We start from the raw sequence: 16291 nt of genomic DNA, 5'->3' as shown, positions 1-16291 counted from the left end.
ATTTATCTTGACCAGCAACCGATACTTCACATTGGCTTCTTTGACCTTTCAAGTCTGTACAACTCCAACAAAACTGAGCACTGTAACACAACATCCCCCTCCCAGAAAAAAATCTTCAATATTGGACATATATTAGAATTATTTAAGTTGATATGGTTGAAATTGGGGATAATCCAAAGTTATAACATAGGTAATCACAGATACCATTCAGTTTGGTGAAGTAAGGACCTGTAATAACTTAGATACAGAACCTGCAACAAAAACTTTAACCAGGTCCGGACGCCAACGCGGGGGGTATACATGTAGCATAAGCCCCCCCCCCCCCCCCCCCCCCCCCCGACTTCGTCTAGGTGAGCTAAAAAAGTGACACCACCCCCCCCCCCCCCAAAAAAAAAAAACAAAAAAAAAAAACAAATAAGGGCATAGAGTGGTGAGGATTACACCATCTACATACCTAGTTTCTTTTACTAATGAAACCACAGAGGATATGACATCACAGAAGATATCAGCAGCGACATGTGACACAATTTGTTCAAGTTTTATTTTAAAACTTTAAAGAGTGATGATAGCACACCTACAAATAGTCAGAGAACACACAGACACAATTATAATCAGTTAGTGACAATGATTCATCTTTAAACAATATTTAACTATCTTTCATTTCTATTGCAAAACTGATCGCATATACACAGTTAGTTTCTATTATAGAAAACATATACATGTATGAGGCTATGGACAGTTTTGTCACACAAATTTGTGTTTGCTGTCCATTCATGCCAGGGATATTCATAATTAACAACATAAATAAAATCGACTTACTCTCTTATACACACAACCCTACACACTTTTGGAAGTAAAAATGCTTACAATACTTTCATTTTTAGTTAATATAATTCTTTACACAACCTAAAAGGCTGTCTTTAAACCAGTGTCTTGCTTCCTTCACTTGTGGTAGTTTTCCATGAATGTGCAAATATCAAAAATCAAGACTTATCTACAACTAACTTACTAACCAACTATTGCAAAAATAAGCTTATATTCATTTACAACATATTTTAAAAACTTTGACATTTGGTTAATATATCTTTCAGATGATATTAAGTACTTGTATTTCTTATCTAGGCTTCAATAACTGTTGGCAAAATAAAATGACATAACATCATTCAGAGTATCTAAGCTTTGATCATGGTTACATATACCTGGCACTGATCAAAGCTCGACCAATATTGCACAATAATAACTAATCTATCCTATTAAATCAACAACAGAACAACACTACTACAGAAATTGCTGCTTACGATAGAATCTTTAAAAGTTAAATAGATACAGGACTGGTATGGAATTTCATTGAACTAAAAATACATAAAGCTTCCTCAATAACATTTTTGCACCAGATATAATACAAGAGTTAAGTGGGCTGGATGAGTGTGGTCATTTTTAAACTATTAAAAAAAATTCCCAAAATGTTACGATAGGTCTGATGAGTAACGATAGGTCTGATGAGTAACATGTTAACCGTCCAGCCTCTTTAAGGATCACTGAGCACAAGTTAATTCATTGTGTTTACTGTTTAACAAAATTTAAAGCTAATGTTGCATTACCTGTGGATATAAAATTAGTCGCTCAGCTGGTCAATTGTCTCTGATCAGAACACAAAGGTGAGATTGTTCAGTAAACACTTCAAACAATGGTGTCATATTGACTCACTCTTAGAAACAGTCATTACATCTGCTCACACTGTGAAAGTGATACATTTCATATAACTATGAAAGACTCTTCCTTTTATGCAAACACATGACCAAATGATATAAGGGTAAATGAATATTCAAAAACTATGCAAACTCATCAGTTATCTTTAAAGTTTTACAAGTACTGGTAGATTGACGTAAATATATATTAGTATTATGATCTATCATTTAAAATTTCTATAATATAAGAAGATATTGGTGTAAGAAATGTCAAAATATTACACAAAATCTTGACTATAAAAAATAAAACTGAACAGAAAAAAAATTTGATAAATTAAAATGATTTAAATAATAGAAGGCATATTCTTGCACCATTATTCACACAATTATTGACAAATACAATAGATTATATATAAACTAACACTTATAAATGGTTTGAAAATGTTGGAATGATTATATAGTGATGATAGCTAGTTCTCTAGTGAACCCTCAAAAGAGCTACAACTCCATGTAAACCCTTATAACTTACAACTAAATTCATCTGCCCATTTAATTGAAAAAAAAATAACATTTTACCTAAAACCACATTCTAGTATTTAGGTCTATTACCTTGTAATCAATTAAAACTCTACAATTTCTTTTTTATATTCCATAGGCATTTGTAAAAATTTGATTTCATGCAATTATGTGATGTCAAATAATATGTTAATCTGGAAAGGCAAAACGTTAAATGTTTTTAATGAAATGCAAGTATTTAAACCATGTTAATTTTAAGGCCAACCATAGAAAGAAATTACTGAGCAGGTTATATATTTTTACATGACGCAAGCTCTTTTGTGTTGTATGGCACTAAAAAATGAAAGATGAAATATAAACTCCACAAAAAAATATATGTATTAAAAATGCGTTCATACTTTGTAACAAGGGATTCAGAAAAATGGTGTCTTTATATAACCTGAGAGGTTTGTAAATCAATGAAACATGGCAATGGATTAGACAAATATCTGGGGCTGAAAAAAATGATGGTGAATTGTAACCACTCATAACACAATATCTGTGATGCTAAAAATCTTGTAGGAGTCACCAATATAAAAACAGGATAGTCAAATGCTAAACTTTTAAGTTGCAAACTGTTAAGTAATATAAAGTATCAAGCACACTGTTTGAAAGCAAATACAGTACATTTTGTAATACCAGTAATTTAAAAATGTTTTAAAAGGAAATTTTATAATGTTGCATAATATATATCTTGTAAAAGGATTTTAACATTTTTTAAATAAAAATACTTAATTTGATCAAAGTTTACATAAACAAAACAAAAGTGGGAAGAATGCGCCTACTGCTACAAATACAGGCAAGAGGATGGTACTGGTGTCATCCTCAGAGTAAGGGTCGGCCACTTTTGGGCCGGATGGCCGACGTGATTTTGATGACTTTGATTCATTTAATTCATCTTCCTCTTCTTCCTCCTCTGGTTCCTTTTGGACCCCAGGAAGGGGAGCCAGGCTTGGGACATCTGTAGAAATAGAAATGCCTCACATGAATTTCATAAGATTATTTTCCTTTGACAAGGTAATTTATGTAGATATAAATCACTTGGAAAATCAAATTCACTCAAGGGTCAACAATATCCTGTTAATTAGGATTAGCAATTTATAGGTTTATGGCAATATATTGTCCTACAATAATTATGAGTGAACAGAACATCTGTTTGACCTTCTCTTTGAAAATAATAAATTTGGTTTTTTTTTCCTTTTGTAATAATCAATATATTTTTTAAATGTTGAAATGAATTACCTTCAACTGTGCCTTTCATAACATATATTGCATTGATTTTGGGGTTGTCATATTCTCCCTGTTGAATAACATATAAATATCAAATTTAGCAGCGAATTCTTGAAATATTAATGAACAGTGAACAGCAGCCTGGGTTTGGTATCAATTAACTTTTCTTCATGCAGTAAGGATGATGATGGTGGTAATGGATGATCTAAATGACACTAACAAATATTTGAAATTTGTTCTGAACTTCTGATATGTTCAAATAGTGTGGTAAATTAAATTGGGAGAGAGTAATAATATACCTTGATAAATTCCACAGAAACTTTTCCATTGATTTTTGAAGTTTCACCGTTGACTTTCAATTTGCCATTTCTTACTGAGAAGGGTACAATTTCATCATGAGCCACACCTCTCCCTACTTTGTTGTAGATATCAAGATTCTCTACCACAGTGTGTTCTCCATTCAAGGTCACATCAAACACCTACAAATTAACAAACACAGATCATGGATATGTTATCCTTGTTTTAAAGTTGCTATTTTATCCTTGTTATAAGGGATCTTTAAAAACACACATGTAGTATAGCTCACTGAGACCAAATGAAGCACATAAACAATATATATTTTACACATTTTGCATTGCTAAAAATTTGCTACAAAATAGAGAGTGATATGGTCATCGTTACTGGTATTAATATAGTTCCTTAATTTACGTATAAACATTATAAAACTTCATACTTCAGATAGTACAATTGCAATGAAAGGCTTTGATAAAAAACAATCATTCATTTTATACTGTTACAGCCCTTTTTAAAATATTCACAGATATTTTATCTGTATTTAACAATAAACATTGTGATTGTTCACTAACAAGTTGGTTGTATAAAGTTGTATTCATTTGATCAACCTAGAATTGTTAGTTCTAAGGCAAGTCTTTTAAGCTTTGCCAAATTTAAACCTAATTTAAGCCAGTACAAATTTTTCTCAATCATTATCAGATGATATATGTATAACATTTGTATATGATCTTAATATAAGAAAATAAGATACTAGATGGCACACATAGCAAGCACACACTGCAACCAACTAGCAAGTAAAAATTGTTCATGGTCCCGAACACATCATGAATACCTTTCATTTTCATACGATGTAATGTTATACAGATCAATATACCTTTTTATTTGGTGATGTGAACCAAACTTCACAGAATTTCAGCACCAAAACATAATCCCCGTCCTCCCTGATGGGTACATCATAACCAAAAGTGGACATGTGATATCGTTCGGTCTGATACAGAATTTGGTCTTGTGGAACTACTCTGTCGATCATTAGGGTTTTCCCATAGTCCGAAGGAATCCCAACCGGAGCGGAATCCTTCTCATATCGAATCCCGTGGACATCAGTATGCCCCTCTCCTCCACAATTTACAGCCCAAATGACATCCCCGATCGCATGTGTCGCACTACACTTCAAACAAATCAAAAGTGAAACTAGCAAAAAGCGTGACCCTTCACGTCCCCGAGGAAGCTGAAAGCGTGCCAGCATAGCTCGCACTCCGATAACCATTGGAAAAACAAAGGAGTATGCGTTTCCACGTTTCTATCTAACGCCGGCTTTTCTTCAGGAAGTTGATTTCATGTGAGCGACATCTACAAAGAAAGACAACTCTTACCAACTTCCTTCCATGTGGGAGACACCGATTCGCTGAAATATGTAGGTGGATCTGACTGTGAATAAATTATACAGTTACTTTAATGTGGGACGGAAATAAATATACTGTAACAAATATCTATATGGTAGAATTATGAAAAAATGCAAAATGTTCATATCATTTGATTCGGGAATACATTCCAAATTATGCGCCCCCAAAAAACCCAACTTTTAGATATATCTGACTTTGCTTGGCCTACTCTTTGAACAACAGCAAAAACAGTTACTATGGTAACTTGTAGTTATTTGCATTAACAAAGTTGAGTTGTTACTATTTTTGTTGATATATATAAAAGCAACACGAAAAATCTTCTCATCCGTCGACGGAATTATGGTTTTATATGTATTTACAAATTGGGAATTGAAAATATATGAGACATATATATATTTAGGCTTGTAATTATAAGTCTTAAAGGGACTTAGACACGATTTGACTTGAATTTTAAAATTTTATTTTTCCATTTTTGATGTTTATAATTATAAATATAGAAGTTTATAATGCTATGTCAAAATTTGGAAGTCAAATATCAAGTTATAAGCAAGATACAGAGTTCATAATTCTTTGTTTTGTAAACCAAGCTCGAATATTGTCATTTTTAGATATGTGTTGTATTGGTGTAAGTTTCAGTCAAATGTAACTTTCTTTTGTTGATAATAGTATTTATGAAGATATTGAATTAGTTTAAATTGTTTTTTACAAATCATTATGTCTATAAATGGTAATTCTCATCGTCGGATACCCACGGGTGATCATGGGCGCGTCTTTTACTTATCATATTCGCGATCATCCGTGGGTATCCGACGATGGGTAATTCTCTACATTACATCTTTTTTGTAAACAACTATAAGACTCGAGCTTTGTTTACATAACAATCAATTCTTACCTCTGTATCTCGCTTGTAACTTGACTTTAACATTCAATATTTTGGTCAATCATTTAAAATGCACCAGTAAACCATTTTGTACATAAAAAATAAAAATAAAATTTTTGGATCTCAAATCGTGTCTAAGTCCCTTTAAATTGCTAGTACACGATAACCGCATGTAGGAAAATAAAAAAAAAAAGGTCATAGAATATATTTTTTATACACCAATTTATTTCAAATCACAGAACATCGTTTTTCAAAGTGGAGGGGCCCGGAATTCTTAAAAAAATCTTGACAAGCTAAAAATAAAAAGAGGGGTGGGGGGGGGGTGTCAACTCAGTTTACAATAAGTTGAGGGAATGTTTATTTTATTTTATAAAAATATAAAATATTTTGCCAAAAAGTGGAGGGGCCAGTCCACTTACCCTTTCCTCCCATTGACTGGGTGCTTGAAATTTTTAAAAGGGTGATATATAAATCAATCTATTTTTTATTATTTCACAAACAAATGAAAATATGAAATACAATATATTCACGTCATGGATTTATTTGGTGGATCAGTCATTGTTATATTATTAATTTTAGATACAACTACAAGCGTTTATGATATCGGTTGCCAAATATCTCAACCTGTGTGTACAAGGTTATATTACTATCAGAAGTAGGTGCGGTGTATATGAGTATATGATTAAAGAGAGAGAGAGAGAGCGGGGGGGGGGGGGGTGTCGATGCATTTAAGGTTCAGAAAAAGATATAGGTAGGGGCTAACACAGGCACTTGACGTTAAAATTATTCTTTTCAGAAAAAGATAACTCCATATACAACGTACAATACAGGTAGTTAACACGACATTTTAAAACGCGAAAATTGATAACTGTTTTTGCTAACTGACTGTATCAACTAATATCAGTTTATAATGTGTTTATTTGAATGTGTTTCTAAATGCCAATCATTTATGTGAAAATATTACCAATACTTGTAAGTAAAACTTAACAATCGAATGGTATTTAGTCCTAAATGTAATTCCATGGAAATTTTCTCACTTTGTCGAATTGCCTGGACAAATTCTATGGTGAGATTTTGATGATATTTCAGAATTTCGTTTATATACTGAAAGTGATTGAACAAGACCAGGCATAATAAAATTAGTCTTATGCATTTTGACTCAAGGGGCACTTTGAACCTAAATATAAACATTATAATTCATATAGTTTATGCATTTTCTTTACCCCAATTTTAGAAATGTTTGATTACCTGTGTCATAAAATAGCTATTATTTGTCAAATTTTAAAGACAAGGCTCATAGGTCACACCGCTCACCTGAGCAACCTGTTCAACCAACTGAACCAATCAAGTTTGTTGATCCAATGCCTCACAGAAAAATTGGCTAAGTCCTTTCCAAGCAAGGACTATACATGTGTATCTATATGTATTGGATTGGCTAGGGCGCCATGCAGTCTCCAGACAAAAGCCTACCAAGCTCTCAGATTCTGTAACCCCCCCCCCCCCCCATGTCAATTTATTGATGCGTTGTTTTTCTTTGCTCTCATAGAAGGTAGTTCATTACGGCAGATGAGTGTGGTCTAGCACTAGCGTTAACTTTGTTCAGAAAACGCACAAATTCTGGGATAGAGCTCTCCACACATATTCTAGGGTAGAGCTCTCCACACATATTCTAGGGTAGAGCTCTCCACACATATTCTAAGGTAGAGCTCTCCACACATATTTTAGGGTAGAACTCTCCACACATATTCTAGTGTAGAGCTCTCCACACAAATTCTGGGGTAGATCCCTCAGTCTTCAGTTGCCTGTGCTCTCATGCTCTTGGCTGCGAAGATGAAACTTATGTTCCGAAGAGGATATTTTTACCCTAAGATGACTTATCTTGGTGTAACAATATTCTTTTCGCAGTAGACAGACATGGCCTTTCCAAATAGTTGTAATCCATGTCGCCCAATAGAAATTATTACGTTGTTGTGCAGAGTACTAGTGTAAACTTTATGAAACATTTTCGCCCTTTGCTAACCAGCGATTAAAACTATCTTTTATAATCAAGCTAATGATATAATTTGCACATCTTTTATTCCGTTTATTAATTCTTACATGGCATGAATGTTTTAGACAAAAAATAAGGTTTTTAATCAATAATGCGGAACACTCTCAAAACATTTCATTCGATCAAAAGTATATTAACAAGTGTTTGCTATCAGTCAAAGAACAAACTAAGGTGACCATATCATAGAGCTCTTACATACCGGGTACAGGAAAATTGGGTGGAAAGCATTTTATACGACTTTATTTTGACGTAACCAATTTAGATTAACAACACTCTATGCATTTTCTTTATCTGATATGCACTGCAAAGGGTGTAGTAAATACAGATGTCAAGGGGAAAATGGGGCACAAACAAGGATTTTAAAACCCTTGATCCTTGTCCTGGAAATTTAATACAGAAGGACACTTAAAAAGCATCTAGAAATGATAAGAATTCAGAGGTCCGAAGTGATCTTTTAACCAGACACCCAGTTCGTGAGGTATCAGAATAGAATATATATGTACTTCCGACAAATATTTTTGCATAGGTCTACTTGGTTCAAGTTCAAGTCACACTTTTCCCCCAAAAGCATTCTCATCCAATGGGTGAAGTGTAAGCCAGACTTGGTCAAGAGAAGAGAAAATATGATCTGCGTATGTGGTGAACGGTGTTGAACTCAGACTGATCACTGTAGGGAACCTGCTGAACAGGCCCTATGTCATACAGCACAGCCAATATGTATGATCCTCTCTCATCTGGCCAAGAATATCTTGCAACTCAGCCCATGCATTAACCAATGTGAGGAAAGCTTTGTTGAAATCCTTTGATGTGACATAACTTTACACAGAAATATATTGTTGATACAATAGTTTTTTAAGGGTTGAGCAATTATTTTCCTTAGAGATGACGTCTAATGTATGAATATTTAAGATTTCTATAATTTAGGTGTTCAAGCAGCCACAGGGAGGTTACAGCTATGCAGACCGTGGCACGAGACGATGAACAAGCCCCCATTTAAAAGGAAAGGAGTCATTAGCTCAAACACTGTACATTGGATCTTCTTTTGCATAAAGCACGATGCATTGTTCATGTACATGTACCAATAAATCATTTGGTATTACTCTCAATCTACTTGCTTAAAACAACAACTCAATATTTTTTTTATGTACAGTTTATTTCAAAACATGTACAGCCTCAGTTTAATCAAAGAGACCAAATCCCATGTCGTCATCAGATTCAGACTCAGGCTCTGGCTTCTTCTCTTCTTTTTTAGCTATAAGTAAGACAAAAGAAACAAGTTTAGATATACTTTCTTCTGCTTCTTTAAAATATTTGAAAGTTTATCTATTGTGTAGTTCATATAAACCTCTGATTTCAGTGTAAAAAAACAGTTACCGAACAAGGCACAAGTTGAAAGACAGATCCTAATTTCATGAGAGACAATATTTGTAAAACCCATTGGGACAGAGAGAAAGCAAATTAAAAACCCTCAATCAGCAAAATATACTCCATGACCAACTCGATCCTTTTTTGTTTTGATTCCTAATGAATATCTCTAAATCTCAACCAACAAATAAGAAAGCATCGGTCCTTCGATTTTGGGGGCATAGAAATGTTGATCACTATTTAACTTGAAATGCAATAATAAATTGACTTTGAACTTGTAGAGAGATCACAGACTTATTGGGACTTTGACTCACCTTCAGCGGGGGCGGCAGCAGGTGCTCCGGCAGCGGGGGCAGCGGCAGCTGCTGGTCCACCGGATGGGACAGATGCCAGCTTTTCTTGACCTGTAAATTTTGATCATTGATGATTGGCAATTTGCAAAAGCATAGTAGCAATTCTTCACTGTAAAGTTATGCAATTTCACAAAACATGTCAAATAAAGAGTATCAAAGTTATTAATTTTAAAATGTTAACCTTTAGTGATGAGTTCTTCAAGGTTCTTTCCTTTCAATTCACCAATGATTTTTGTGATTTTATCAGCCTCACAGTCAATTCCTACAGACCCGATGATTTTCTTCAGGTCATCTGCGGATGGACTGTTGTTGCCACTGAGGGCTGCAAGCAAGTAGGCTGCTACGTAACGCATTCTGAAAATTGTAATGTGAAAAATTAAACAAGCCTTCAATTTGCAACTTTGAGAATGTCCACAGAAAGTAATATGGTTTTAATAGAAATATGTTTATCGCTAGTATTTGCAACATCCACTGGATAGTGGATACATTAAATATGTTTAAGTGCAAAAATCCACTCATAAGTTAAATTATACAATCAATAGGTTAATTTATGAAGTGCACATGCAAGAGAACTTGCCCTGTTGGTAAAGATGAGCTTTTTTCTGAAAAGCCATTTCCATCTTAAATTAAATGACATAAAATAAAGGTACTATACAGGCTTTTCAACACCAATTAGTTATCAAACTAGTAATTTACCACACAAATGGCTGTGCTCAATCAGTCACATGAGAAAAAGGATGAAAAGTTATAGTGTCAACCTATTTTTCAGATGTTTATATGCCTTTTAGGGTCAAAATTAATCAACACGGTTTTAATTGTTAAACCAATAGCATCCCTCTTTCCGGCACATAAAACATATCGTGACTTACGCAAACACTACGAGAGTTTGAAGCAAAATACTGTGGCATCAAACAGGGCTCGACATTAACGCTTGTCCGGTACCAGTTAAAAAAATATACGGACAAGTGAATATTGCTGGCCACTTGTCCGACTGGACAAGTGCATTTTTATGTATAGAAGTCTCCAACATTTTAAAAAGTAAAGAAAGTTTTGTGATAAGTTTATCCGTAATCCCGTTATAAGTTTATCGATTAGATATTTTGAATTTTTATCCCGCCTTCAAATTGCAATGCAATTCAGTTACTCTTGATTGGGATTGAAGTTCACTAATCATGCTACTTACAAACAACTTTCAATATTGAACTGTAAAGGTGTGGATCTTAGTTCTTACATAGTACCAAACACATATGTGAACAAAAAGAAAGGAAGAAAAGGTAGGAAAGATAAACTTAAGGATTATGGAAAGAAATGTGATTTAGTTTAGGTTTGAACTTTTATTCATCATTGATAGACTATGATGAATTTCCATGCTTAGTTTAAAAAACAGCTGAGAAATCAATTTAAGAGTTACATGTATTTTAAAACCTGATGCTAAATTTAAAATGTCTTGTAATTTGCCATGACAAAGCTACAGCTGACAAGTCATGTTTAATGTTATATGGAACCAATACATTTATGAAAGACACTTCAAGTTTCCATTTAAGAAGTCAGGTTATTAATTATGGCAAGAATAATCAATAAATGACTTTATTTTGGTTTTACAGAACTGTAGTTTTCAAGTTGACAACATTTGATCTTTAATATTGAAAAAAAATTTGGACAAGTGAAGTTGAAGTCCGGACAAGTAAATATCTTGGTCACTTGTCCGAATGGACAAGTAGGAAAAAAAGTTAATGTAAAGCCCTGTCAAATATGACTTGTTATGCCTCTTACCCCTATGGTGCAATAACTGAAAAAGAACTATACACAACCCCCCCCCCCCCCCATTTTTTCTCAGATTTTGTATCTGGGCTGTATCCCCAAAGATAAGTGTAAAATCGTCAAAAGTGAATACAAAAGAAATAAAACGTTTGTTTCCTTGTAAAGTTACATTGTAGTTAACGTCGTAACTCTAGCGCCACAGATGCTGTATATAACATTACAAACTATAAATTCCTTGACCACGTGGTTTGCATGAGAATTTATTTCAGTGTTAAATTCTATATTTTACTATACCCTTTCACTGTTTAAACATTATGGATATGAGTTTAAAGTACAAAACTTTACTTCATGTGAAATTATAAGCAAATATTCATACTTTTAAGTCCTTTTTTGACACGAAACGTAGTCACACCACCGTAAGGTTCAGAATTTCTTTAAGAAAGGAAGTAGCATGGGTGCATGCTGGGAAAAGTCTAAATGACGCATTTAGTAAAAACTGATAATATCATATCAAAAATTAAACCATATTGTATGCAGATATGCGTAGAGATAATCACACAGTTTTGTAGAAAATGAAATCCACTCTCGAAGATATTTAATTTATCAACTGCATACTATGCCCCTTTTCTACGGACATTAGTGCACCCATTATCATCAAGACCAATAACTCTTATTAGGATGGCAGATAGACTGACCCAGCTTCAAGATGCAGTTAATCAGGTGAAATTAACTTAACAAGACATGTTGACCAGAATGAAAATTTGAAATGAATAATCTTATTTTGTTTCTCATTGACAATGAACGATCAGAACACTTTGAACAGCATTAGCAATCAAATCTATACTGCTTATACTACTCTATTCAGTCTCTTGTATTTTTTATGGTTTATTAAGATGTTTATTATTTGTAATGTCTAGCTTGCTGACCACTTTTGTAACAGTATAGGAGTATTACAACAGTGTTCTCCACCCAGTAAGTTTGAGGGTTTTGACAAGCAACCTGGAAAGTCTCCTTCAGAAGTCCCACAGGAAGGTAATTAAACATTCACAGAGAGTTGGGTTTTTTTGGTTGTCAATGACCAAGATAATAAACATTGGTAATCTCATATGTGCTTCTGTGTATTGCACCAAAAAGTGTTCTGTAATGTACGATGAAGTGGTTTAAGCAGGTGTTTTGTTCAAAATTTTATCTTTTCTATTTTTAATGTTTACATTATGGTCAATGCTTTTATAGTCTGCCCCAAGTTATTGCTTCCATCACTTTTTGATGATTTTTAATAAAAATACACATACCTGTGAAAGAAATACAATTGAAATCGATGAAAGGGAATATATCCAAGATATCTTCATGGAACAATTATCCCTTTTCACTCATAAAATTTCACAGGAACGAAAACAATTTTCTTACGGAGATTTATAATGGGAAATGTTTACATCTTTTCTCCATTTGGAATACACTCGGAATACATCGCACAATTTTTCAACGTTATCATCCGGGCTTATTAATGACTGATGCAATGCAAAATCTCCGTAGACTTTCAATTTTGGGATGTGTATTGAAACCTGAAGAGGTAGAGGGGGCGTTTCAAAACAGATAATCTGGACATTTTTCATATTAGTGGATGAACATAGTTTGAGCACAAAGGTATTTACTATTATTGAAATATCAAGCAAAAAGTGGTGGAAGCAAAAACTCGGGACAGAGTATAATAGTTTGGCATTTCTATAATAGATTTTGTCAACATTTTAAATGTTGAAAAGAAAATTTCAGGTTAGGACCTAAAGTAAATGTGACATACACTAAGAACCGTTTTAATGAGCAGAATTATAAATCAGGTTGAAAAAGAATGCCTAACAGTATATTAAACCAATATAAACAAAAACATGGCAATTATTAATGCATAAAAAAGAATTGTGATTAGAAATCCATTGCTAAGGCATTGTAAACAATAAAACTAGTATGAGAGAAGGAATTTTAAAATTTTTGTTACATGTTGATTTCAATTGTTATTTATTGATATGTATGTGTGTTTATTAAGAAAATCAATAACGGGGGATGGTAACTTGGGGTGTATGTGTGTTTATTAAGAAAATCAATAATGGGGGATGGTAACTTGGGGCAGACTATACACTGATATCCCTAATCATTAGATAACCCCTATGATTTTGATTTAATGAGGTCAGATGATCACTGTTCAAGGGTTAAACTATCTTTGTCACAATTGTGTTGCCTAAAATACCTCTTGTTTCTTACAGATTATGCTTTAACTTTTGCAAAACTGATATCGAGAACAGCAAAAGATGTTGATACTTTGATAGATTCTCTACCAAGTGAAGAGTCTTCCCTCAAAGTTCAAGTAAGGTCAAAAGCTTGTTATTTTATGTGCATTTTAGATGCTTAACCACACCACAGAAATAATGAAATTTAAGTTATCTACATCTTGATTTGACAATGGGTCAGTTGACACAATGATACATGAAAATCTTTTTTATTCTGGTCCATGATTTTGGGCAATGTCACAGCTACTTAGGCCACACCAATATAATTTCTTGTCCATCGGACATCCAATGAAAGAAGGTATGAGCAGAAAAGCAATTAAATAATAAAATTATTTTTTGTAGGCAAAATTTTTAGGTGCTACATAAATAAATTTGTGCAGTAGGTTATAATTCTACTTGTTTCTGATTTATGAATTTAAACTATTTAAAAATAAGAAAAGTAGAGCAGAAATACAACAAAAAACAGTGCATAATTTCCTGGAAGTAGGAAATTAATAATTATCTTATGTGTATAGTTTTACTTAAATACGAGTTGTGATAAACAAGAAATTATATTGTTGTGGCCTAAGTTTGGTTTCATACAATAATATGAGAAAAGATAACTAGATATTCCCAATAAATACAATCTGATTAATATCGTATCCTTGATGTTCCTGATTAATAGTGATATGCTGTCTATATCATTACTCTATATATCATTTATCGAGAGTATCAAATAACTGTATTTGATTTAATCAGTATGCCAATGAATATTACATTAATATTATATATTATTTTGCAAATTATGTATGATTCAAAAGTGAATGGTTTGTTTATTAGTTGGAAAGCTTGAGACGTCTTGAGGCAGAAAATCAGGAGGAGGCCAGAAAACTTGAGGAGGTGGTCAGCCACGGACAGCATTTACTGGACCGTGTCCAGGAGGCCCTCAGAGACATCGCCCAGTGTCAACTCCGGTGTCAAGCAATGGAAACAGATACCTGAGTTTGACAGATTTTCTAAGAGAGACCCAGTGAATGGAGACTCGGTGGATGCGTCTCTGATGTACATTTTGTTCACTCTGAATGTGTGTTCCAAAGGGTTTTAGCAAGGATAATATGTGATTAATTCTGATAAAGACAGAACATATAACAATCACATTAAGAATGTGTATTGAAAGATTTGATTTTCAATGTACAGTACTGTTATAAGCCTGTTATTGATGTCAAGTGCAATTATGACCATTATGATAGTTTTTCATGTACGTGTTTCAAAATAAAAATAAGTTAGACATAGTAATTTCAAAAAGATGTTTTTGTAAAGAAACTTTATATTAGAAAATAAGGTTCTCTGCCCCTTGATTGATAAGATAACAAAATGTTATTATCTTTCAATCTTTAGGATCCTTGACACCCTGGGACTTCTACTTTTTACAACAGTACGTCACAACATGGCGATTATAGCGCATTGTGAAACAGTTTATACCACCAAACTTTGTTGTATATCTCTGTGGCACACTGGGTGTTTCTTCAATATACCAACTCGCAAGTCCCGAGTTCGAATACTGCAGGGGTTTTTATTTTCATGAACAGCGGTAAAATATTAAAAGTTGATGTTTTCCCGAAAGAGAGAAATTTGTGCAGGACCCTTAAAGATATTGTCTGATCTTCATATTTAGGGTAAATTAGAATCATATGAAAGAAGATGGGTGAATAAGGCATGTAAACTGCCCATATGAGGATAGATAAAATACTATAAAATTGAAATATTTTCAAATGCCATAATTTCCTTCTAAATTATTGAAAACAATGTATATTTACCATAACATGGATTTATAACCCTTAAATATTTTAAGCAATTAGAATAGGTTGATTTAAACTGCCGTATGCATGTCAAAACCTCCAAATAGTGTCATTTTTAGAACTTCGATGCCTTTCTTATATAGAGTGGGTCTGAGCTCCATATTTTTGTCATAGTCTATATAAGGTTTAAAGGAAATGAAACTGACTTCAATCAGCGAAAACATTTTGTATTGCAACAATTGAACATTTATGAAAAATAATACAAGTCTTGAAATTTGTGGTTGAAGTTGAATATAGCATTTAACAATTAAGTTTGTTGTGACTAATATGGCTCAGTGGTTGGAGCACCAGACATTAGGTAACATTATAGAGCTAGGGTTTAGGTTGTGGGTTCGAGACCACCAAAACTTAATAATTTATTTATTTTTTTATCGTTTGATTTTTAATATTCAAAACTGAATATAGTTAGAAATTGTGCCTTTGTAAACTTGAATTATCACACTAAACAAATGGGCATTTGCGCTATCTTGTTCCCCCATCTTCTTTATTCTGGCACCCAGGAGTTAAATATTTACTTCCAATGAGTATTTTCTCATAAAATTCTTGAAAGAATTAACAATTCATTTTTCTTCATAATTTATAAAACAGTGCTTGA

General features: G+C 33.2%; 3 protein-coding genes across 3 annotated transcripts; 1 reads left to right on the top strand and 2 right to left on the bottom strand.

Annotated features, from left to right (window-relative positions):
* Positions 1-2904: 2904 nt before the first annotated feature.
* On the bottom strand, positions 2905-5129 carry LOC128189382 (malectin-B-like). The gene is made up of 4 exons (XM_052860977.1): positions 4642-5129; positions 3773-3952; positions 3486-3543; positions 2905-3204 (listed from the first exon to the last, which is right to left on the bottom strand). The coding sequence occupies exons 1-4, from the start codon at positions 5032-5034 to the stop codon at positions 2984-2986; spliced, it is 852 nt and encodes a 283-aa protein (XP_052716937.1). The 5' UTR covers positions 5035-5129; the 3' UTR covers positions 2905-2983.
* A 2980-nt stretch (positions 5130-8109) lies between these two features.
* LOC128189423 (60S acidic ribosomal protein P2-like) lies at positions 8110-12080 on the bottom strand. The gene is made up of 4 exons (XM_052861026.1): positions 11956-12080; positions 10000-10172; positions 9780-9869; positions 8110-9352 (listed from the first exon to the last, which is right to left on the bottom strand). Exons 2-4 carry the CDS (start codon positions 10169-10171, stop codon positions 9279-9281), a joined length of 336 nt encoding a protein of 111 aa, XP_052716986.1. The 5' UTR covers position 10172; positions 11956-12080; the 3' UTR covers positions 8110-9278.
* Positions 12081-12108: 28 nt separating this feature from the next.
* LOC128189422 (mediator of RNA polymerase II transcription subunit 21-like) lies at positions 12109-15129 on the top strand. The gene is made up of 4 exons (XM_052861025.1): positions 12109-12299; positions 12497-12611; positions 13835-13935; positions 14678-15129. The coding sequence occupies exons 1-4, from the start codon at positions 12258-12260 to the stop codon at positions 14837-14839; spliced, it is 420 nt and encodes a 139-aa protein (XP_052716985.1). The 5' UTR covers positions 12109-12257; the 3' UTR covers positions 14840-15129.
* The last annotated feature ends 1162 nt before the right edge of the window (positions 15130-16291 follow it).

This window comes from Crassostrea angulata, chromosome 6 (assembly GCF_025612915.1).
Source record: "Crassostrea angulata isolate pt1a10 chromosome 6, ASM2561291v2, whole genome shotgun sequence".
Lineage (NCBI taxonomy): Eukaryota > Metazoa > Mollusca > Bivalvia > Ostreida > Ostreidae > Magallana > Magallana angulata.
The sequence above is the reverse complement of the archived record's forward strand: the minus strand, read 5'-3'. Positions and strand labels throughout refer to the sequence as shown.